The sequence below is a fragment of the Tamandua tetradactyla genome, chromosome 18 (assembly GCF_023851605.1).
Source record: "Tamandua tetradactyla isolate mTamTet1 chromosome 18, mTamTet1.pri, whole genome shotgun sequence".
Classification (NCBI taxonomy): domain Eukaryota; kingdom Metazoa; phylum Chordata; class Mammalia; order Pilosa; family Myrmecophagidae; genus Tamandua; species Tamandua tetradactyla.
The window spans coordinates 11,043,503-11,067,991 of record NC_135344.1 but is presented as its reverse complement, the minus strand read 5'-3'; the positions used below and the strand labels follow the sequence as shown (position 1 = coordinate 11,067,991).

At 34.1% G+C, this 24,489-nt stretch overlaps 1 protein-coding gene across 2 annotated transcripts in view; it reads left to right on the top strand.

The window, feature by feature from the left end:
• LOC143662519 (uncharacterized) overlaps nucleotides 1-24,489 on the top strand; it is a 98,887-nt gene that overhangs the window by 56,351 nt on the left and 18,047 nt on the right. For both annotated transcript variants that reach the window (XM_077136111.1, XM_077136112.1), the window contains one exon: nucleotides 11,898-11,981. In XM_077136111.1, the coding sequence (XP_076992226.1) occupies nucleotides 11,968-11,981 (14 nt within the window). In that variant the 5' untranslated portion in view covers nucleotides 11,898-11,967. The remainder of the gene's footprint in view (nucleotides 1-11,897; nucleotides 11,982-24,489) is intronic.

Genomic DNA, 24,489 nt, shown 5'->3' with positions numbered 1-24,489 from the left:
ATCAGAAAGGGAAATCTGGAAATTTTCCAGTCCATCCCCTATTTTCCTGCACCTTCCAATCCACAATGTTAAAAATGGCAATTTCACAAATTTCAAAGCTGACATTACATTTTATTCAACTTGAAGGTATGCATCATAAGAACTCCATTTCAAATATCTGTTGCCAATTTGGAAAAGTTGACAAACCTTTATTATTATTTATGCTGGCAAAGGTATATGCAAATTCCTCTGCAAAATGAATCTTCACATGTGCATTCCAGCAATAGGTGGCTTTCAAAATTAGGCAATTATTTTTATTCCTTTGATGTGCTTAAGATATTGACAGATTTGGAAAGATCTGTCTTCAGACTCTACCTTAGCCAGTTACTTGCATTGGCATCAGGTTTCTCCACTTTAGATTTCGCCACTGTAAAATGGTGAAAGCAATGTGTGCACTATCTAGAAATTTGTCTAGTGTAAAGGATGAAGTATATGGAGGGGAGTTATTTGAACTCATATTATTCAGAAGAAGAAATACTATGATAAAATGAGATTTAGCGAGGCGACCTATCCTTATGTCCAGCTGAAAACATAATGACTGTACTGGGAGAGCTGTCCAACAATGAAATTAATAATATAAAATTAATAAACATTATTTCTTTATAGTGTGGTATGATAGTATACAGAACACTGATGATAAGATTAGAACTTAGTTTGATTCAAAAAAAGTAAATAAGTGAGTAAATTGATTTTATTTTGGTTAAATTACTTGTGTGATTCAATAATTACAGAATATATGTTAGAAATAGATTGAAACTGCTTAGATTTTAATGGGATTTACTTAAACTTTATGGCATTATGAGATTTATTTACTATGATAAAAGAAAGCTTCTGACCAATAAAATACCTTAGACATACTATTTATCAGATTATTTCAATACAGATATATTAGGAAGAAGTGCCACTTGTGATAACCAAAGCATTTCCATGGTGCTGCACAATCACTTTTCATACTGTAAAATAATTACTGAGTCCAGGAAATCTGTGTTCCATTTTTCTTATTGATGAGGATGATATTTGATCCTGCTTGGCACTTAGGATACATTTTTAAACTTGATATTTTTATTCAAATTCTTTGAAGTCTAACATATGCAATAAATGATTCCATTTTCAGTTTGCTCTTGAATTACTTTTGATGAACAAATAGAACTTGTAACTGCCAGTGCAATGAAGATACAGGTCAGTTCTCTCTATAAGTAATTTTTGTTTTAGTTTCTGTGTTTTGATCTATGATCTCTTTTGGATAATTAGAATACTAGAAGAAGGAAAATTTTGGAATAAATAGAACAAATAGAAACAAGATACAAATATTTTACCTACGCCTGCAAAATAAATTACTTCTTAGGCAAAAACATGTTTACACAAAATCGAAAAAAGTATTAATAGCAAATCAAGCAGTTAAAAAATAGTTGTTGTGCTAACAAGTTTAGGCTAACTTATGCTGTGACTGAATAACTCCAAAACATCAGGGGCTTAAAACACTTAATTGTTAAGATGTGCTCCATGGCCTGTCCACCATAGATCAATGTGGGGTCTCTATCCCTTGTGGTGACTTTGAGGTACCAGGAGGATAGAGGCTCTACTCTCTCACAATGCCACCATCTGAAAAGAAGAGGATAGGGTTTGCCATCATATGGGAGGGAGCATGTGTATTATTGTACCAGCTCTTCAATGCTTTCACTTGGAAGTGGCATATTATAGTCTCATTCAAATTTCATTAGCTAATGGACAGACCAACCTTCAAGGTTGAGATGACATATCATCCTTCTCAATGCCACAAGACAAGAACAGCAAAGTTCTCTAAGTACAAACACTATCTACCCCAGTTCCTGCAAAATAATTATAAATGTTTTTAAGTAATGCAGTTCTTAATGTATGTATGTTAAAAATGAACAACCATCAGTGCCTTGCTATACACGTATAGAAGATGTTTCATAAGAACACAGAAATAATTAAGTAAAAATCTAATTAAATGATTTTTAAACTCCTCAGTGTACGAACTCTAAGAAACATGAGGTTGTTTATTTTGCTAAGAATTATTTATACTCTTAATCTTCATTTGAATTGTCCATTTTAATTATCGATATTAGGAAAAAATAATGAACCATGAAAATAACAAATGTGTATCTGGTGTTTTGCAAAAGAATAGCATTGTTAATGCTTGATTTTTATTCTATTTAATATTTTGGACATTAAATAAACCTAGTTTCAATTTATTTGTTTTCATTTTATTTGTTTTAAATGAAGCAAAGCATCACATGTTTGGTAATACAATGTAAAATGCAAACATGGACAAATGTGAAAATCAGTCTTCCATTAAATAATACATAAATTTAATAATCAGCACCTAGATAAGTTTACTAATATATTAAATCATTCTTTGAAACAATTTATGAAGCCCTAATGAACCCAATTGTGCTAAAATGCATCTAAAATATTTATAAGATATAATCCCTGGACATATGGCAGCATTTGTAAATAAGCCAAATGCATTAGAATTTCTTAAAAAATAAAATGAATTATGACATAAATAACCTTGAAACCTTCTGTTCTTGTTTAAATGCTGGAAGAAAAGGTATTTGGACAGAATAAGCAATGTATTTGGGGAAAAATAATTTGTACATTTTATTTTATTATAAGGTACAGAAAAATGCTTTTTCCCTGTCTATTAAATAAGATATACTATCCTTCTGTGAAAAAAAAAAAATCCCTTGACTGTTATATTTTATGTGATTTAAGTAATTAATTCCAAGAAAATTGGTAAATTCTAGTCCAAAATCCTCTCTTAAACAGGCACATAAAGCTGAAAAGTACTTATCATTTACTTGAGATTAAGCATTTCAAAATTCAGAAGCTATTTCTAACAATAAATTACCTGCAATGTTTTCATGGTCGTTTCACATTCTTCCTGTGTTTCAGTATTTCGATATATTTTGTCAGGAAAGGAAACATGTTTCTTAAGTAAAGTTACTGATATTTCTCTGTTATGCTAAAAACAGAATGCACAGATTCTGAAAACCAAACTATAGAAGCTCACTGAGCTGAAGTGGCATTAATATCCAGCAGTACCCAAAAATTCTCTACTCCAAAGGCTGAATTCCAGGAGGGAGTGTATATGTGCTGTTAGGGACAAAAGGAGATGTGTGCATGGAGCGGGGTGGGGGAGCCGTGGGCTGTGAGGAAAGTGTGAGCTGTGTGAGCTGGAAGAAGGACTTGAGGTGTCTGGAGCTGGGGTGCCTTTGGTTCAGTCTGTCAATCAGCAAAGCATCCCAGCGGGTTTGTTGGTGCAAGGCTGTGGCTCCTGGTGAAGGTTAGCAGATTTGCTGGCATCAGCTTGTTTATTTCAGTTTTTCTGTCCTAACAAAGGCAGGGGTCTCTATCACACCACAGGGGATCTTTGGTACATCTGCCTATTTTGGTTGCCTCTGTTTCTTCTTTGCAGTATCCTGGGTAAAATGGGGGTTCAAGCAGATCAAGATGATTAGGAAAGCTATTTACCATTCCAAATTCACATTTCCTATTACTTTGCCCTGGGTCCAACCTCACTGTGAGTCTTTTCTAATGCTGTCTTTTAAGCACGGAGTTTGCAATTATGGATAAATTACATAGGCCTTGCCATTGAGAAGCCTGTATAAAACAGATATAATGTGTTAGGAAATAAAGGTAAATTAATACAAAATATCAGTCCACTATTATAACCATTAAGCATCCTGCAGAAAGATTTTGGGGCATTTTTCTCTGCATTTCTGAATTACTAGTTCCTCATTTATCATGGATAATATGCTATCATGCCTTCCTACATTTGTTAATTTTGAGAAAACTTCTGAACTAATGAGAAGATGCATTTACTTTACAATTCATAAAGAAATGTCGCTGCTATTTATACTTTTATAACTTGACTAATAAGGGGATTCATTTATTTATATATATAAATTTAGATACATTATAGGAATAGTATGGAGTACTTTTGTCAAGATATAACAATGGTTTTCATAATAGTAACTCCTAATCAGTTAGACACGCTGCTAATGCAGATTGACCAACCCTGGTATGATTGTTCCCTGGGAAAACCTACCATAAATATATATATAGGAAGTATTTTCTTAATAAAAAGACCTAAAATTAGATTAAAACCACAATTAACTTGTTCTCTTGATTAAGTCAGTTACAACAATGCAGCAATGGAATGAGCTGTTTTTTACGAATAAAAAGTATGCAGACTGGATTTGTACACTTTGTATTTATCTGAAAATGTGAGACTAAGGCAACTATATATTGTTTACATAGGGTAGTTTTTGAAAGTGAGTTTAATTAATCCACTCCAAGAGTTCATCCTGAGTGTAAGGTTATGCTAGTTGCAGAATCTTGAGTAAATTGTTTAGTCTCTCAAATCTCAATTTTCCTTAAATTTTTCTTATTCTGACAGATGATAAAAATGTAGCAATAATAATATTTACTACAAGAGGTAGTTCTAAGAATGAAAGGGTATCGTTTTTTAAATGTTTAATATTTTGCTTAACTCAGCAATAAATTAAAGCTGTTCTTAATGATAATTATAGTACTTACTATGTGGACTAATCACCTCACAAAGAGATGGGAGTAGGCTTGCAGGACTACAACCAACCAATAAGATCAACAAAATCAGAAACTGCATTGGGATTTTTTATGAGGTTTTCTCATTTAACCGTATAACTTATTAGTAGTCTAGAAGAATCTTGCAATCAGGATTCAATAATATTGTTTTGTTAAGGACCTGTATTCCAAGATCAAACATTGCCAGACAGTGTGTAGCTCACCTCAACTGATCAGGAAGAAGGGGAACATACAGTAATATGTAATCAAGCTTCCTGAACTAGTCACACCAGCAGCAAAACCATTGGCATGTCTATTTTTGTCTGTTTACTAAACCCAGGGCTACACATCTCAATAGGCAATGCAAAGTATGAACGCTACGTTTAGAAATATCAGTTGTGTGTGTGTGCATGCATGCACATCCATCCTTCTGGATTACTGCTTCATAACATACAATGGTACATTGTTTCAAACTTTCTCCATAAAATACCTTACTTAAATTGATATATCAGATTTTTGTGACTGTGGTCCCTCTTAAGCTTTTAAGATATACTCTTAATTATGCTCTGTATCATCAAGTTATATTTATCTGAATGAAAGGTCAGCTTCATAGGGTATAAATTAGCCAATTTATGAAAACATAAATGGTCAAAATTAATGAACCTTTGCTACAAGTTATATTCCGTTTTAAACTTGGAAAAACCTATTTTTAAATGTTTCCATTTAATGATGTTTCACTTAATTTCCATAAATAATTGGAATTTGTCTTAAATATTTACATAATAAAATAATTAAATCAATCAGGGCAAGAAAAACTGAACAATGAACTATAACCAGAGGTCACATGAAACGTAGGTAAATGCAACTGATAAAATCCCATGTGGTAACAGAAGTCACAATATTTGAATTTAAGCTTTCTAGTGCCCAGATCAAAGAAAGGTACATAATCCTTTCCAACAGTTATTATTTCCACAAGGTACAAAGAGAACATATAGAATTCTTCAGATTTCAGGATGTATATAATGCAAAGGGATATTCTTTAGTAACCAAACTTTTTTATTATCATTATAAATTTATCCATCAGTAGAATTTATAAACAGCAAATTAAAGGCTTTAAGTTTTCAGTGATTGTATAATAGTAAGGGAAAGCTCATACAATAGAAGGGCTATAATTCTTCTGCCATGTATCTATAGGTAAAAAATTTTAAGCGTAAACCTATAGTTAATTAGGATCAATGAAAATAAAAACTTTTAGTTTGGCACAGGGTCTAAAGAAAATCTGTACTCCTTACTGACATATATGACAAATAATACTTACATGGTGTATATTAAACAAAAATTTCACTCAATTTCTTGAAAACTTCTCAAGATTTTGCCCCCAAATTGTTGCCTTAACTTTTCAAGCAATACACATTTATAGAAGGTCCTGCAGCAATTATATGAGTGACTGTATAATCAACCCCCAATTCATACATGGAGTCCTACATTGCTGGATCAATTGCTAGCAATGTTCGAAGTAGACATAACCTTTGATATTTTACAAAATGCTTTCTTTTACATTAGCTAATTGTTTATATCTCTGCATATATGTTAGCCCCTCTAATTATGTTGTGGACATCCTAAGAGTAAGAATCACTCTGGTATCAATGTATTTGTAGGCTCCCTCCCAGTTTTCATGTGATTTCATTTTGTGGTTTAGTTCATAGAACAATAATCAGTGAATATTCTTGGAATATTGGCATTTTTTCAAGATATTGACTGGCCATTTTCTGCACTGATAGATCATGCTATCAAAAGTGCATCCCCTGTACTGGAGACCCGGGTTCGATTTCCGGTGCCTGCCCATGCAAAAAAATAAAAAGGTGCACCTCCCCTGAATTTTGCTGCCATTAGGAAAATGGGGGTTGTTTCCTCTCTAGAGAAAGATGCTTTCTCTGTCTGCTAACCCTGCAGACTTCTCAAATGTTAAGGCACAGAGCATTTCCAATGAAATGCTGTTAAACTGGGCTTTGAAAACAACTGTGGCAGAGTCTCAGGTCATCTCTATTAAACTGCACATTTTATTGCCCTGACGATAATCTGGAGCCAAAGAAACAATCTCCCCTGTCTGAAAATTTGAATAGCTGGAGACACAGTTACCAGCCAACAACTTAATTTTGAATTTCAAATATTGGCATTCATCTTTTCTATTTCCTGTATATATTTTCTTCTTATGCCACAAGTCACAGTAAATTGCTCATTAAACTTCAAGCAATGCAATGTGATGCTTGCCACCATTTATAGGCAATGCTCTCCAAAGTACAATTAGAGAGATATTATGACACAGAACAATGGAGACAATTATTTCTGAAGTTTATTAATGCTAATTAGCATATGGCATCTAAGACAGCTGCTGATACTTCATTGCTAAATACTGAGGGACTCATTAGTGTTTGATGTTAATTAGCTTCTTTTGCATGTGCATTGTCCTTAGATGCATACATACTGTCACCATTGGGCTATTAAAAACCTGGCCCTGCATTCTGCAGAAACATGATGTGGCATTTAGGAGTTCTTTTAGAGTATGTGGAATTCTTTTCTAATATATATGCTTATAATAGACTCCAGAGAAGCTTCAATAATTAGTTATCTCACTCTTCATTTATAACATACTAATAAATCATGCATTTTTAAGTGCTAAAGTTAAGAAGATGCTTCGATTTATCATTTAATTTTTATTGTCCTCTGACGGCAGAATGACTTAAAATGCAAAAGAAGATCACAGGTATAAAAATTATTTTAGCTTTAATTTAAATTAATACTCAAACTGGCTTTCATTGGCCTAGTCAATTTAAACTCAGTCTTTACTTATAGTTAAAATTCATTATTAAACAAAATATCAAGCACATTTTCCCCAAAACTAATTCAGTAACTTTTGGGGTTTCTTTTCTTTCTTTAACTACAACAAAATTAATTTTATTTCTTTTTAAATCTGACATAAAAACTGGTGCACAGGTTTTCAGATAGATTTTAGGTTCAGCCAGTGGTCTAGAAAGGCTTTTCATGTCAGTTATAAAACTTTTCAATGGCACTGTCTGCTGTTTTTCTTTGGTGAGGCTTGACTAAGTCATCAGTGCTTATCGAGTTCAGCAACAATCAGTATAACTTGTACACAAGCTGAATAATTTTGTCAGGCAGAAATTTAATTGGGACTGGTAAATCACAAACTTAAAAATTTGGTTTACTGTATATAGTCTGTGAAGTGTGACTGCCATGTTATTATACTTTAAAATTCCCAAACTAATCTCAGGTTTTACTTACACACAGGGATTATTTGATTGTTTTCATGACGGTAGTTGTGTGCATTTGGAATAATTATTGATAAGATTTAGAATTGAAGAAAATAATAGAGACAAAGATTTAAAACCTATATTGCAGAAATTTCATACCAGTAAAATAAAGCACCTCCCCACAAATTAATGATTCTTGTACACAATTTTCCCCACTATTTTTAGTGCTTTTAGATATTATGCTTATGGAATTGTATGAAAACATTATGTCCCACGTTATTAAAAATAGAAGAATGAATCAAAGGTGTCTGCAGTAGAAATTACAGACTCACCAAACTAACAAACTGCAATATATTCAACCCTTAATTGTCCAGAATGAGCACAAAACAGGAATAAACAAAGAAGGAAGAACTAATAGTGATGGACAAATAATATTTAAATACACATAACATTTTAAAATGTTCCTTATGGTTTTCAAGGTTGTGAAAACTGAAAAAGCTGAATGCTAACCAAAATCTTATCTAAATGAGCTCTGCAATTTAGACCAAGAAAATTCTCTTTTAATTCCATTATGCAGAAACTTCTTGGGGAGATGGAATCAATGTGTATAAGGAATGAGGAACACCTGATTTCTCATTAGGATGTGTGGGGCTTGAAATAAAAGGAATATGCCATAGAAGAAGTCGTCATTTTTATTATCTTTATCTGCCATCTCCTTCTCTTCCTCCTCCAACTTACCCCTTGTAATTCTTCTCATGTTGTATCTATTATGTATGTAGTCACTCATTCATTCATTTTTGGGGGGATGGGGTGGGGGATGCATGGTCCGGGAATCAAACCTGGGTCTCCTGCATGAAAGGCGAGCATTCTACCACTGAACCACCCCTGCACTCTCATTCATTCATTTTTAAGTAAAAGAAGTTGCAGATTTACAGAAAATCATGCACAAAATAGAGTTCCCATATACTTGTCCCCATTTTTAACATTTTGCATGCGTAGTCCCTTTGTTTCAACTGAAGAGGAAATATTATAAACTACTATTAGCTATCATCCATAGTTTACATTAGGGTTCACTGTTTGTGTGGTAAAATCTCATGGTGCTTTTCAAAAATTTGTTCTTGCAAAATGTATACCACCTAAAAATTTCCCCTTTAACCACATCCAGATATTCAATTCAGTGGCATTAATTATATTCCCAACATTGTGTAACCATCGCCACTGTACAGCACCCAAATGCTTCCATCATCCCAAACAGAAACTCTGCACCAACTGAGAGTCAGCACCTCCTTCCCTCCCCCCACCCGGCTTCCTGGTAACTTGTTCTAGTTTTTATTCTATGAACTTTTTACATTCGTTCTCAGCAAATGTAGACAACTTCTCAAGCAAGTTAGTCTTCAAGAAATGAAAAACGTGATATGTAACTTAAATAATAACTGCATTTTTAAGAAATATGAAAATCAATAGGCCAGCAAGCAGGAAGAAAATTAACATAAGACGATGAAAATAATGCCTAATATGACTCTTGGTATATTGTGGCATCAGACCTCCAAGTCTCCATTGTATGAATTTTAAAGTGAAGATTGTTTCTTCTGCTCCCAGAGCAGAGTATTTAAGAGTATCTTCTACGACTGCTTTGCATCAAGTGCTCTTAAAGTGAGTCTGTGACTCTGAGATTTAATTTAATAGCTCTGTGTCTCAGATTTTCCTTCTGTAAAATTGGGGCGATAATTCTGCCTACCTGTCTGCCACCAGCGACTCCAAATGGCAGAGCTCGGAGCAGGTATTAAGGTGCAGATACTTTATCTGGGATGTGCAGTATCAATACTTTTCCCATAACCCTGAAAATCTCTCTCCCTAACTTGACTCTTTTCATTCACCTTTAATATTCTGGTAAGTTAAGAACCTCAAAATGTCAAAAAAGACACACACCAACAGACTCACACCTGAGTTCCTAGGAGGCTCACAAGACTCAATACCTTTCATTGATTTCACTAGTCTTAAACAACTCTGACTACTCCATGTACCATTTTTTTTTTTTTTGTGGGTAATGGCCAAAGTCATCTTAATATATTCTGCCTGTGATAGCCCTATGGAAAACAAATGTCACCACGGTTCATACTCAGATATAATCAGTGATAGAAAGTAGCTTCACTTGATCCAATGACTGATTTTTGTATAATTCACTTAGATGTCTCTTTTCCTCGAGTATTGATCCTATACTAATAATCTTGAAATTTTGATTAACATACCTGTATTTTGTCTTTCAAAAGGTTTTATTAATATTTCAAAAACCTAAAAAATAAGTCTATCCATTAAATGTCTTTAGCCTTGTGAAAAATAAAAAAAGTAAAAAGAGATTCACATTTGAGGGTAAAAAGCCACTATGCTTAGCCCAAAATGACTTTGATAATAATGATTTCTCTGAGTTTGCTGTCTCCAGTTATATGGTTTTGATACTTATATTAAAGAATTCCCTTGAGTGATTACATATTTCAATGCAGAATTTTATTTTGCTTTTCTTACCTCTCTTTACCTTGTTGGGGGAAAAAAATGGTTGTTTATTTTGTATTAGGTTGATATTTCTTGTGCTATATAGCTACATTCAGTTAAATGGCTCCTCTCTAAAATTTCCTCTAATCTTCCTACAAGGCTATCAGCCTTCTGATGATTCCCAGCGACTAAGTAATTAGACCATAGTATGTCTTTGCAACTAAAATTCAGAAGGTCTATTTTAATCATTATACTTTCACATACATCGGCAGCTCCCATTAAAATTACTCTGCTTTTTTCCCCTTTCTACTGAATCTTCTTTAACTGTCCTTGCAGTGAGTTACAAATCAGATATTGCTAAAAACTTATCTGATTATTTTTTTTTCCACTGAAACATCTAATTTAGCTAGGGAAAAAATAAGTGTATACACATTTTTATCCTCTGCCTGAATATAAGTAGGTTACTGATTTTAATGAGGTGACACATACCCGGGGATCACTGAGGACAGAAGCAAAGGCAAGTAACGACTTTCATGATGTTATGACTCAATTGTAGGCAGAGGAAGTGACCTCTGCTTCGGAATGACCACAGCAGGTTTTAGCCCTCTATTAGAATATTGTTACCGAGGATTTTATTTGGCTCCCTTCTCCATACAAAAATATATCTTTAGAGCTGTATAGAAAGGGCAGATAAAATCTGGTCTTGAATTTGGAGAAGCTATCTCCGTGAGGCCTTCTCAGACTATTTAAATAACTGCTGAGAGGTGAATGGTTTCATCTGGCTTGAGCAGATGAAATGCATTAATGCATACTAATCTTATTTGATAATCATTAAATAATATAGAGTTGTTCTCATTGCAACACCTGTGGGAGAATCCATCCTAGAAAAGTGGTAAATGAAACAAGTAAAGTGAAGCAAGAGAAGTTGGGTATAAACAGATTCATGGGCATATACATTAGCCAAAAAGATGCTAGCCACTCATGTTTCTATACTTTTAGTATGTGGATGAACTAAATAAATAATGCTCCAAAATTAATAAATTATTTGATTTGATTCAACCTCAAAATCAAAGTCATCAGTCATTCCATTGTCTCAATCCTTGAGTTTATTTTGAGGCACCAAATGATTAACATATATGAAATTAGTAGCTTATTTATACAACTTTTGGTCTTTGTACAAAATCCTTCAGTTATGAAGGTTTTTAATCATTAGATTGTACAACTGCAAGAATGCAAACACCATGTGTACCTTTGTTTCTCATTGCAACCCGAGAGGCTGGATGTATCCAGCTCATAGTTCATACAATGTAAATGTCTGTTGAATGAATGAATCAGCATTCATTGTTGATTGTACATTTGCCTGCTCCCTTTATACCCAAGAATCTCCAGATATGAGAGAGTCACTGCTGTGGGGAGAAGGGTTTAATATACAGAAAGATTCAATGTGTAAAGCTCTTAAGACTTTCCATCACATTTCTACCATTGCCCCTTTCCTTTCTTTCTTGCTATGTCACTTTTCACTAGCAGACTCACCACAAGGCTCGCAAAACCAGTTCTCAGAAAATTCCATCCTGATGATCATTAGGACCTGGAGCAAATGGCACAAAACAGGTAATGATGACCCAACTGCAAATTTCAATTAAAGTTGGAAGTTGCTGCCTAAGCCCAATCACAAGGTCAGGTTGCTCAGTTTTCTCCCCTCAATGCAGAAGTTACCAGGTATCAGGTGCTCCCTGAGGGATCAGCTGAACAAAGACCTTCACATCCCCTGTTTTAGTCATTCCCTTAAATGCCATAACTCCAACATTAATAGACAGAGAGATTATATGCCCATCTTGATAGATTCAGAGCAATATTTAGTAGAATTCAACACCCATTCTTGACAAAAACATTTGGGAAAGTAAAATATGGTGGTTGATAAAGCATGTCTACCAAGGCCAGTGGCAAGCATTGTCCCTACTGGCGAATTAGTGAACCACTTTTCCACTCCCAAGTTCAGTAATGAGATATTTCAATATTATCAGGAGTGTCCTAGATAGTACAATATGAGCTCAAAATAAATAAAAGGCACAAGGCGCAAATAGAACTAAAACTGCCTTCTTTGCTATGATTGATTTTATGTATAGAGATCCAAAAAATAACAGAAAACTCAAAGTTAGTAAGAAACTTTAGCAGGTACAATTACATCCATAGGTAACACACAAAAACAATGATACCACCAGATATAATAGTATCCCCAAATATTAATAGCTAGCAATAAATGTAATGAAAATGTGCAAGAAATCCAGGCTAAAAATGCCAAATTTTAGGGAAAATTTTAAATGACCCCAAATTGAAAGGGTACAACATGTTTATGGATTGTAAAATTCAGTCAGTGAAGAAGTATAAGCTGTCCAAAATTATTAAGAGACTTAAATGGCCTAACACAGGGCATTAATTTAGTGGAAATGTACAAGCTGATTTCAGAAATTAAAATGAAATTCCAGAGTGTGAAGAATATTCAGGAGAATCTGAAGAACAAAGGTAGAGGACTTGAAATATTAGCTATCATGATCTATTATAAAGTTATAGTGATTGCAAGAGTTTAGAAACAATGAAATTTGTAGGTCACATCATAACAACTTGGCACCTCATCACAATGTGGAAAGAGCTGGCATATCAATAAATGATTTAGGTCAGTAAAAATTTCTGTTATTCAATAGATACCATTAAGATGATAAAAAGGAAGTCACACTTTAGGAGAAGATAGTTGCAATACATCTTTTGGACTTGAATGCAGAATGTACAAAGGACTCAAAAGTAAGAAAAAAAAAGTGAAAATCACTTGTAATAGCCAAACTTAAAAAATAATCCCTAAATATTCGATGACCATCAAAAAGTTGTTTGACATCCTTAATCATCAGGAATATTCCTTTTTTTTTTTTGATACAGTTGGATTTACGTCTGTGATTTCACATTTTTATCTGTAGGGGTCAGGTCTTTTTTTTTCTATTTTTGCTTTCTTTTACCTTATGTGGATATCTTCTAATGTAACATTTTATTAAATGACTTTTTCAATGCATTTTAAAAGGTTTTTTTTTCTAGTGGCTGTTCTAGGGTTTACTCTAGAGTTTATTCTAGAGTTTACTATATTCATCTTAACTTTCAAAATCAGCTTCCACTTTTTGCTGGCTTACGTCCAGTGATGTTACTCACATGGAACTCTACTTCCTTACCCCACTAATTAATTAATTTAAAAAAAGTAATTAAAAAATAACATTTTATTAAAATGAAATAAATTAAATATTCAATTTAAAATTCCTAATTAATATCCACCAGGAGCCTAAGTAATTAGACATAAAATGCCAAGTGTTGCTAGGGTTTGGAGCAGTCGAAATTCAGCCAATACTGATGGATACAGGTATAGCCACTTTGGAAACTTGTGCGTCAGTACCCATGATAGCTGATGGCATGCATGCTCTAAGATTCAGCAATTCATCTCCTAGATATGTTCCTATACAATTGCATACGTATATCACCAGAAAATTTCACTAGAATGCTTATAGCAGCATTATTTATGAGAGTGCCAAACTGAAAAGAGTCCAAATGTGTAAAAGCTATAGAAAGAATACAAAAAAATTACAATGGAATGCCATATGTGGTAGCTTGAAGTTGTGTATTCCCCAGAAAACTATCTTCTTAAATCTAATACATTTCTATGGGTGTGAACCCATTGTATATAGAACCTTTCAATGAGACTACTTCAGTTAGAGTGTAACTCACCTTATTCAGGATGGGTCTTAATCCTCTTATTGGATTTCTTTATACACAAAATGAGCACACACACAAGGGAAGGGGAGGGAGAGGAAGAGGGAATGCCATGGAACCTAGAAGCTGAAAGGAACAAAATTTGGAAGAAAAGAGAGAAACCAGCAGAAACTGCCATGTGTTTTGTCATGTTGCAGAGGAGCTAAGAATCACGAGCAGATGGTCTTTAGAAAAAAGCATCACCTTGATTTGGTGATTTGGGCATTTTCTCAACCTCAAAACTGTAAGCTAATAAATTCCCATTATTTAAGCCAACCCATTTTATGATATTCGCTGGAGCAGCTTAGGAAATTAAAACACCCTGCAATACAAAACGGTATGAATGAATTTCACTACTAAAATGGAGAGTGAGAGAAGGCAGACACAAAGAAATACGTAGCATAAAACCTCATTCACAAAAAGTTTAAAAAGTAGACAACACTGTTCTAAGGTTAGGTGTTAGGATAGTCGTTACTTTTGGGAGGCAGGACTGGAAGAAAACCTAAGGGGAAGAACCTTCGGGTGTGCTGAAATACTGTAATTCTCCCTGCGAGAGCTGTTTGCATGACTATGTTTGCTTTAAGAAAATGCATCGTTCAAAATTTTAATTTGTATACTTTTCTATATGCATGTAAATTTAACATTTAAAAAAACTCTATAAAAATTTTAGTGACAATCTCTCAAGAAAAATGCCAAATAAAGATTAAAATATAAAAGTAAGTAGTCTTAGTGGGGATATAGCATGACTTGCATATAAAACATAACTCAGAATTATACAGTTCTGGAATTTATCAGCTGGGATAAAATCCATATTAATACATTCAATTTATTTCAGGCCTGGTCACAGCAGAATTACTACCTTGTTGGTTACCAAAATAAATAGCTTGTATAAGAGGGCACATCTCCTAGGGAAATACCAGGGGCTGACACATCCAGTAGAGACATTCAAATGGCAGAGAAAATCTTGGACAAAATGCTGAAGGTTTATAAATAAAATATCTTCATTCTTAATTTTAGAAAATGTCAGTAAGTATTCTCCTAGTCCCTTTCTATTTGACTTCCTATTGATTGATTCTATTACTTCCCTCATTTTATGAAATGCAATTTTATTACATTTTCTAATGCATATGAATCAAATTTAGATGTAATTTCATACTTCCTTTAAAAAATTTTTGTGTGTATGCTGTATGGTGGGGGTCACATTGCATTCTTTTTCTTTGTGACTATTCCGTTATTGCAACACCATTTGTTGAATGGTGTTGAATTTTTTTTTAGGGGAGGGTAGGGGGGAATTCATGGGCCAGGAACTGAACCCGAGTCTCCCGTACGGCAGGCAAGAATTCTACCACTGGACTACCCTCGCACCCCACTAAAGAATTACTTTTAAAAGTAAAACTCAATACACTGTGTACATAAAACAAATATAAGTATGCTAAATTATGCCAAAATAAATTAAACTAAACATGAAATTTGATAAACATTCCACTTCTTAATATTAGAAAAAAAAAGCAATAGATTTTTCTTCCCTATCTCTTAATCTAAAAGTATCAACAAGCACTGAGTTTACAAATGAGTGAATAAGCATTATTTATCATTCAAGTGCAAAATATATATATAGAACTTCAGATGTAGAGGATGAGATTTCTTTTCATATAGCCTTTAAAAATACTCTTGTTGGTCAATATAGTGGGGCATTAGGAAATGGGATGATTTGAAGTTTCTTTTGTTTTTCTATTTCTTTACCAGGGTAATGAAAATGTTCTAAAATTGATCATGGATTGTATGCACAAGTATGTGACAATTCTATGAGCCAGTGATTGTGCCCTTTGGATGGTTTATATGGTGTCTGCATATATCTCAATATAGCATCATTAAAAATACTTGTTATTATGTTTACATGTACATGTGTGTAATTATGTATGTGAATTTTCAAGAACACATTGCTGGCATAATTTGTGTGCTCAGTATGCTATGCTTACCCAAAACGTACGACTCAAAATTGTGATTATTCTAGAGAAAGCTTTATAAATCACTAATATTCAGAAATGTAAAAAGATTTATAAATCCTCTGGGCTCTGATGACAATAACATATCAATTTTTAAATCTGAGTTATAGCAGGGTGGATGAAAAACAATCCTGATTAATCATGCTAACATCTACCTCATACTTCTTTGATAATAAGGCTGTGTGATTTTTACATGAGCAGAATTACACAGAATCATCTCATTGAATCAAAATAAATTGCAACACTTTGGTGTGCAAGGCCAGTAATCTATACCCAGACTTAGTTTTCCCACCTCATTTCCTTCAAGACACTTGATCATATTGGTTTTATGTTAGGGTTTAGATGAAGACATTTTAAACAACAACAAAAAAAGGAATCTAATAATGTGTGTGTTTCCATCTTGTTTAATGTAGGGTTTATTGATTCATAATGTACATATATTGAAATGCATGCTTGTTTTGGTATACAGTTCAATAATGGTAAACATACATTTCTGTAAACACCACCTAATCAAGATATGGAAGACTTCTGTCCCCCTCAGAATGTTCCATTCTGTTCCTGTGTTGTCAGCTTCCTTCCCTACCTGTTCTGCTGTTGGAAAACTTGATTTTCTTTCTGCCTATGGTTTTGCCTTCATAGGAAGTCACATAATGGGCTTGCCGAAGCTGTACACTTTTATATCTGACATCTTTCACCTAACTTAAAACTTTTTAGATCTCTCCATGTTATTGCGTTCATCAGTAGTTCATTCCTGTTATTACTAAATAGTATTCCATTGTATGAATGTGCCACATGTTTATCCATTCCCTCAGTAATAGCATGTGTGTGATTTTAGTTTCACACAATTATCAATAAAGGTATTCAAAGTATTCACATAGACTCCTTGGTATGAAAATAACTTTTCATTCATCTTGGGCAAATACTTAGAGGATGGGATTGTTGGGTTATTTGGCAGTTTTCTGTTTACCTACATAAGAAACTGCCTAACTGTTGTGTAGCTTGCCATTTTGCATTCCCATCAATGCACATGGGAGAGCCCAAATTGTGCCAGAACGTTGTGAGTACATGGTGTTGTCTATTTTTATTGTCAGCTGTCCTAATAGATGTGTAGTGGTATCAGATTCTATTTTCATTTCCTTCGTGACTAAGGATCTTGAGCATTTTTTCACATGCTTCTTTTCCATTCATGTCTTCTCTGGTGAAGCATCTGTTCCTACACTCTTCTTTTTTTTTAATTGGACTTAGTTTTCTTATTATTGAGTTGTTAGAATTCCTTATACATTATGAATGCACATGTTTTTAGTCAGATACATATTTTTCAAATATTTTCTCCTAATCTGTAGATTGTCATTTTATTTTCTTCACATTGATTTTCAGACAGCGAAAGTTTTAATTTTAATGAAGTATAATTTATTGGTTATCTCTTTAATTTGGCATGATTTTGCATCTTATCTAATGAATCTTGGCATAACTTTTCTTTTAAATCAGAACAGCACCCATTACATTCATTACAGTAGTATTCTATTCAAGGCAAATTAAATGGATCCTGATCTCTCTCTCTCTCTCTATGTATATATATATATATAGACATATGTGTATGTATACATACACATATGTCTATTTGCTTTTATAGGAATAATAGAATGATAAACATGCAGTACTAAAATGTGTATTATATACTGATAGCCTTCACTATTTTTATAATAAAATACATTGTTTTTATAAATCTTATAAGTAGCATTTGAAATAACATGGAGTAAAGATGCCAGAGAATATTGAAATAAATTGCTTTATCAATTTATTTTCATCAAATAGCCTTATTAATTTTAGTTTTAAGATCCAGCTGAGCATGCTATATATGATTTAGGACTCTTTTGCCTTTAACTATTATAAATTGTGTGACTTCAAAAAATTTCCTATATCATGTATCTTTTCAATACAGTATTATATTTTATTTTTTATTCCCAGACATACGTTGAGCATAAAGAGGAGAGTTCTAACATTAATTTGTTACCTTGGAAAATAATTCATTTTATTTCAAGTTTGAATGATAAGCACATCATAGTGCATCATATGGCCGCTAGCCCTCAAATATTACTGCCACTGTAGATGTCTCATAATCTGGTATGTTTTCACCTGTGTAAAGTATTAGGACCTCCCAGAGCAGGAAACTATCCTGAACAAAATATCCTCTTCACAATTTTGATTATTAAAAATCTTTGAATTTTGAAGGCAAACTATTTTATATTTATTTGACAGAGTTTTATTTGTTTTTAAATTTTTTCTGCATGGGCAGGCACCAGGAAGCAAACCTGGGTCTCTGGCTTGGCAGGTGACAACTCTACCTGCTCAGCCACATGGCCCACCTTAAAATGTTTTATACCGATAAATTTCCAGTTCTAGAATCAGTGTTCTCTGTAAATGCGATTTTTAAGGGGAAGGGTGTGAATAAAATAAGAAAATAAGTAAGTTCTAACTAGCTTTTATAAAGCCTGCTTCTGTCTACATTATAGCGATGTTTTTGTGTACTTCAGGACACATTCCATGCAGGAAGGTTTTTGTTTTGTTTTGCTTTGATGTTAGCATCAGTAGAAGAGATAGCAGAAGGGAAGGATGCTGAGGAAAGCTAAGAGCAGAGAATGCACCTGGGTTTATTGAGACATTCAGTTTAGTGTTTTCTATATAGTTTTAAATTTAAAAGCCATTGGACAGTATGTGGTAAACTAAATGGCTTTTGTTTAGCCTTAGGCTAAACTCTGAAGAAAAACACCAGTCAACATAGACAATTTACAAGGACTGTGAAAGGGATTTTTTGCATTGGCTTCTTTGTTTTAGTTAACTCCTGGCACTCAAGAAAATCTCTGTCATATCACTAGCTGGATACAAACACAAGGAGTAGACAACCTGGGGACTAAATGCCATTATCACATTAAAACATTGAAATGGACAGTGTGCAACAAAAGATGACAAGACAAAGAAACAGGAAATGATGATATACAAATAACCTACTGTAGGAGCTTACAATCTACCACCCTTTACAATAGGCTCCACCTAATAACTCATGCTCCCTACTTCAGTTCACCATGTTTTTACATTACAGCCCATATGATTAAGGCATGATAATATTTGTCTTTTTGTTTCTGTCATTTCATTTAACATACAATTCTTGAGGTTCATACACCTAGTTGCATGCCTCACAACTTCAATTCTTCTTCTGGCTGCTCAGTAGTCCACAGTTCCCCCTTCCTGCCCTGAGTCTTTGTACCCTTAGGCCACCTCCATCCATTGTGAATCTGAACATTGCCGCCATGAACACCGGCGTGCAAATGTCCATTAGTGTTTCCACTCTGTTCCTCCAGATGCCTACCTAACAATGGGGTTTCAGGATCATGTAGCAACCCCACCTCTAGTCTCCTGTGGAACCAACACACTGCCCTGCAGAGGGGCTGCACCTCTCAGCTTCCCTACCAATAGTGAATAGGTAATCTCTTTCTCCACATTTTCTCTAGAACTTGTTTCTCTCTGTTCATTTTAAACAATTTTATCTACATACCATACAATCCAACCTAAGTAAATAGCCATGACTTTGCCACCATAATCTATATGAAAGCATTTTCTTTTCTTCCACAAAGAATCTATACCTCTTTCACATGGCCCCCACCTGTTGACATTTAGTACTGGCATAATGCCTTTGTTACAGTCAGTGGAGGTATAATACAATGTTACTTTTGACTAGAGACCCTAGCTTGCATTGATTGTACTTTCCCCTGTATATCATCCATTTTCAACACCTTGCAATGTTGACGTTCATTTGTTCTCCCTCATGCAAAAACGTTTTATATTTTTACATTTAATCACTATCATTGTCCACTCTAGGCATTCCTAGCTATTCCATCTCAATCTTTATCTTTTTATCCTCTAACTTTCCTTCTACTTTCATACGTGCCCCTCACCCTTCTCCTGTAGTGATACTCACATTCAGCTTCATTCAGTGTCCTTATATTATTGTGCTAAAACAGGTTGTATTGTGCTATCCATTTCTGAATTTTTACAGTCAGTCCTGTTGCACAGTTTGTATTCCTTCAGCACCAAGTGCCCAATCTCTACCTTATCTCTATCTCCTGATAATCTGTATTCTTAGCTTTAACTATCAAAGTTTAATCATTAATGTTAATTCATATTAGTGAGACCACACAGTATTTGTCCTTTTGTTTCTGGGTAATTTCAGTCAGCATAATGTCCTCAAGGTTCATCCACTTTACATACTTTATGACTTTATTCTGTCTTACAGCTGGGAAATATTCCATCATATGTATATATCACAGCTTGTTTAGCTACTCGTCTATTGACATATATTTGGGCTATTTCCATCTCTTGGCAGTCATAATAATGCTGCTATAAACTTCAGTGTGCAAATGTCCATTTGTGTCCTTGCCTTAATTCCTTTGAATATATACCTAGAAATGGGATTGCTGGATCATATGACAATTCTGTACTTAGCTTCCTGAGGAACTGCCAAAATGCCTTCCAGAGCAGTTGTACCATTTTACATTTCCACCAACAGTGGATAAGTGTGGCTCTTTCTCCACATCCTCTCCAGCATTTTTCATTTTCTGTTTTCTTTATAATGGCCATTCTAGTGGGTGTGAGATGATATGCCATGTTGGTTTGAATTTGAATTTCCCTAATAATCAGTGAAGTTGAGCATCTTTTCATGCGCATTTAGGCCATTTGTATTTCCTCTTCTGAAAAGTGTCTATCTTTTTATATATTCTGGATACTAAACACTTATCTGATATGGTGGTTTCCAAATATTGTCTCCCATTGCATAGGCTGCCTTTTTACTTTCCTGACAAAGGTTTTGATGCACGAAAGTATTTAATTTTGAGGAGATCCCATTTATCTATTTCTTTCTTCAATGCTCACCCTTTGGATTTAAGGTCTAGGAAACAGCCTCCTATTACAAGATTTATAATATATTTCCCTACATTTTCTTCTAAAAGTTTTACCTTCTTAGCTTTAATGTTTAGGTCTTTGATCTACTTTGAGTTAATTTTTTGTATGGGGCGTGAGATATGGATACTCTTTTATTCTTTTGCATATGGATATTCAGTTATTCAAACACCGTTTGTTGAAGAGGCTGCTCTCTCCCAGGTGGATTGGCTTGACTGCCTTATGAATGATCAATTTTCCATAGATGAGAGGGTCTAGTTCTGAAAACTCAATTTGATTTCTTTGGTCAGTTTATCTATCTTGATTCCAGTAACACTATATTTTGACCATTGTAGCTTCATAATATGCTTTAAAGTAAGGTAGCATGAGACTTCTCACTTCATTTTTCTTTCTTAAGATATTTTTAGCTACTCAAGGCACCCTGCCCTTCCAAATAAATTTGGTTTTGGTTTTTCTATTTTTCAAAGTTAGTTGATGGGATTTTATTTGGTATTGCATTAAATCTATAAATCAATTTGGGTAGAATTGATATCTTAACTATATTTAGTCTTTTAGTCCATAAATACAGTGTGCCCTTCCACTTATTTATGTCTTCCATGGTTTCTTTTAGCAATTTCTTGGAGTTTTCTGTGTATAGATATTTTGTGTCCTTAGTTTAATTTATTCCAAAATATTTTACTCTTTCAGTTGCTACTAGAAATGGAATTTTTTTCTTGAGTTCATCCTCAGATTTCTCATCACTCATATATAGAAACACTATTGATTTTGGGGGGTTGATTTTGTAATCTGCCAGTTTGCTATACTCAGTTATTAGCTCTAGTAGCTTTACTAAAGATTTTTCAGAATTTTCCACATTTAGCATCATGTAATCTGCAAACAGTGAGGGTTTTACTTCTTCCTTTCCAATTTGGATGCCTTTTATTTATTTTTCTTGTCTAATTGCTCTGGCTAGAACTTCAAGAACAGTGTTGAATAATAATGGTGACAGTGGACATCTTTGTCTTTTTCCCGATTTTGAAGGGAAAGTTTTCAGTGCTTGCCCACTAGGAATGATGTTAGCTGTGGGTTTTTCATATATGCCCTGTATCATGTTGATGATGTTCCCTTCTATTCCTTTCCTTTGAAGCATTTTCATCAAGAAGGGATGTTGAATTTTTGTCAAATGCATTTTCTGCATCAATTGAAATGATCATGTGGTTCTTTGCTTTGCTTTATTGATAGGATATATTCCATTAATTGATTTTCCTTTTTTGAGCCATCCTTGTATATCTGGAATAAACCCCACTTGGTCATGGTGTAAAATTCCATTGACGTGCTGCTAGGTTTGATTTGCAAGTATTTTGTTGAGGATTTTTGCATCTATATTTATTAAAGAGATTGGTCAGTAAATTTTTCTTGTAATATCTTTGTTTGGCTTTCGTGTGAGGCTGATGTTGGCTTCATAAAATGAGTTAGGTCGTTTTTGCTCCTCTTCAATTTTTTTTGGAAAATTTGAGCAGGATTAGTACTAATTGTTTCTTGAATGCTTGGTAGAATTCATAAGTGAAGTGATCTGGTTCTAGGCTTTTCTTTTTGGGAGCTTTTTGATGACTGATTCACTGTGTTTGCTTGTGGTTGGTTTGTTGAGGTTGTTTATTTCTTCTCGGGACAATGTTGGTTGTTCATGCCTTTCTAGGAAGTTGTCCATTTCAACTACATTGTCTAGTTTTTAGCATATAATTGTTACCTTCTTTATTTCTGCAGGTTGGTGGTTTTGTCTGTTTTTCCATTTCTGATTTTATTTGGATCTTCTTAATTTTTTTGGCAACCTAGTTAAGGGTCTGTGGTAGTTAGGTTCAGGTGTCAATTTGGCCAGGTGGTGATGCCCTATTGTTCTGTTTCTGTTGCCATAAATCACCAATAGTTTAAATTCATCTATGGCTGATAATATTTATGGTCATCTGAGGAGAGTGCCTTCCATAATGAGTGAGGTTGGATTTAATTAGCTGGAGGCATAAAAGAGAGGTCAGAAGAGAGCTCAGTAGCTCAGCATACCTCATCTCAGCACTGTCAGCTCAGCCTTGATGTTTGGAGATGCAGAAAGGAATCAACCTGGGGGAAGCCTTTGGATTCAGAAGCCAGGAGATAAGGCCAGGAGACATCACCCTGTGCCTTCCATGAAGTAAAGAACCTCAGGTGAAAGTTAGCTACCTTTCCTCTGAAGAACTATAAGTATTTAACAAATTAATCCCCTTATTGAAAGCTAATCCATCTCTTGGTGTGTTGTATTCTGGCAGTTTTGGCAAACTAAAATAGGGTCCATCAATTTTATTGATTTTCTCAAAGAAACAACTTCTAGTTTTGTTGATTTTCTCCATTATTTTCATATATTCAATTTTATTTTTGCTCTAATCTTCCATATTTCTTTCCTTTTGTTTGCTTTGGTTTTAGATTGCTGTTCTTTTTCTAGTTCTTCCAAGTGAACAGGTAGTTTCTCAATTTTTGTCCTTTCTTCTTTTTAAATATATGGGCCTGTAAGGCAATGGATTTCTCTCTCAGCACAGCCTTTGCTGCATCCCATAAATTTTGATGTGTTGTGCTTTCATTTTCATTTGCCTCAAGATATTTACTGATTTCTCTTGTAATTTCTCCCTTGACCCACTGGTTGTTTAGCTGCCATGCATTTGTTAAGTTTCTGGCCCTCTACTTCTTATTGATTTCCAACTTCATTCCATTATGATCCAAGAAAGTGTTTTGAGTGCAATCTTTTTACATTTATTGAAATTTGCTTTGTGACCCAGCATATAGTTTATCCTTGAGAATGGTCCATGAGCACTTGAGAAAAATGTGTATCCTGCTGTTGTGGAGTGTAGTGTTCTGTAAATGTCTGTTAAGTCTAGTGCATTTATTGTATTATTCAAAATCTCTATTTCCTTATTGATCTTCTGTCAAGATATTCTATCCATTGATGAGCATGAGGAATTGAAGTCTCCAACTGTTATGGTAGAGCTGTCTACTTCTCCCTTCATGTTGTCAGTATTTGCCTTATGTATTTTGGAGCACTCTGCTCTGTGCATAAATATTCATGATTGATCTTACTGTTAAATTGTTCCTTTTATTAATACATAGTGCCCTTCATTGTCTCTTTTATTATTTTACATTTGAAGTTCAAGTGGTTGATATCAATATAGCTACTCCTGCTCATTTCTGGTTGTTGTTTGCATGAAATAGTTTTTCCCAACCTTTCACTTTCAACCTATTTTTGTCATTGCATCTTAAGTGAGTCTACTGTTGATAATATATAGAGATGGGTCCTGTTTTCTAATCCATTCTGCCAATCTATGTCTTTTGATTGGGGAGCTCAATCCATATACTTAATGTTATTATTCTGATGG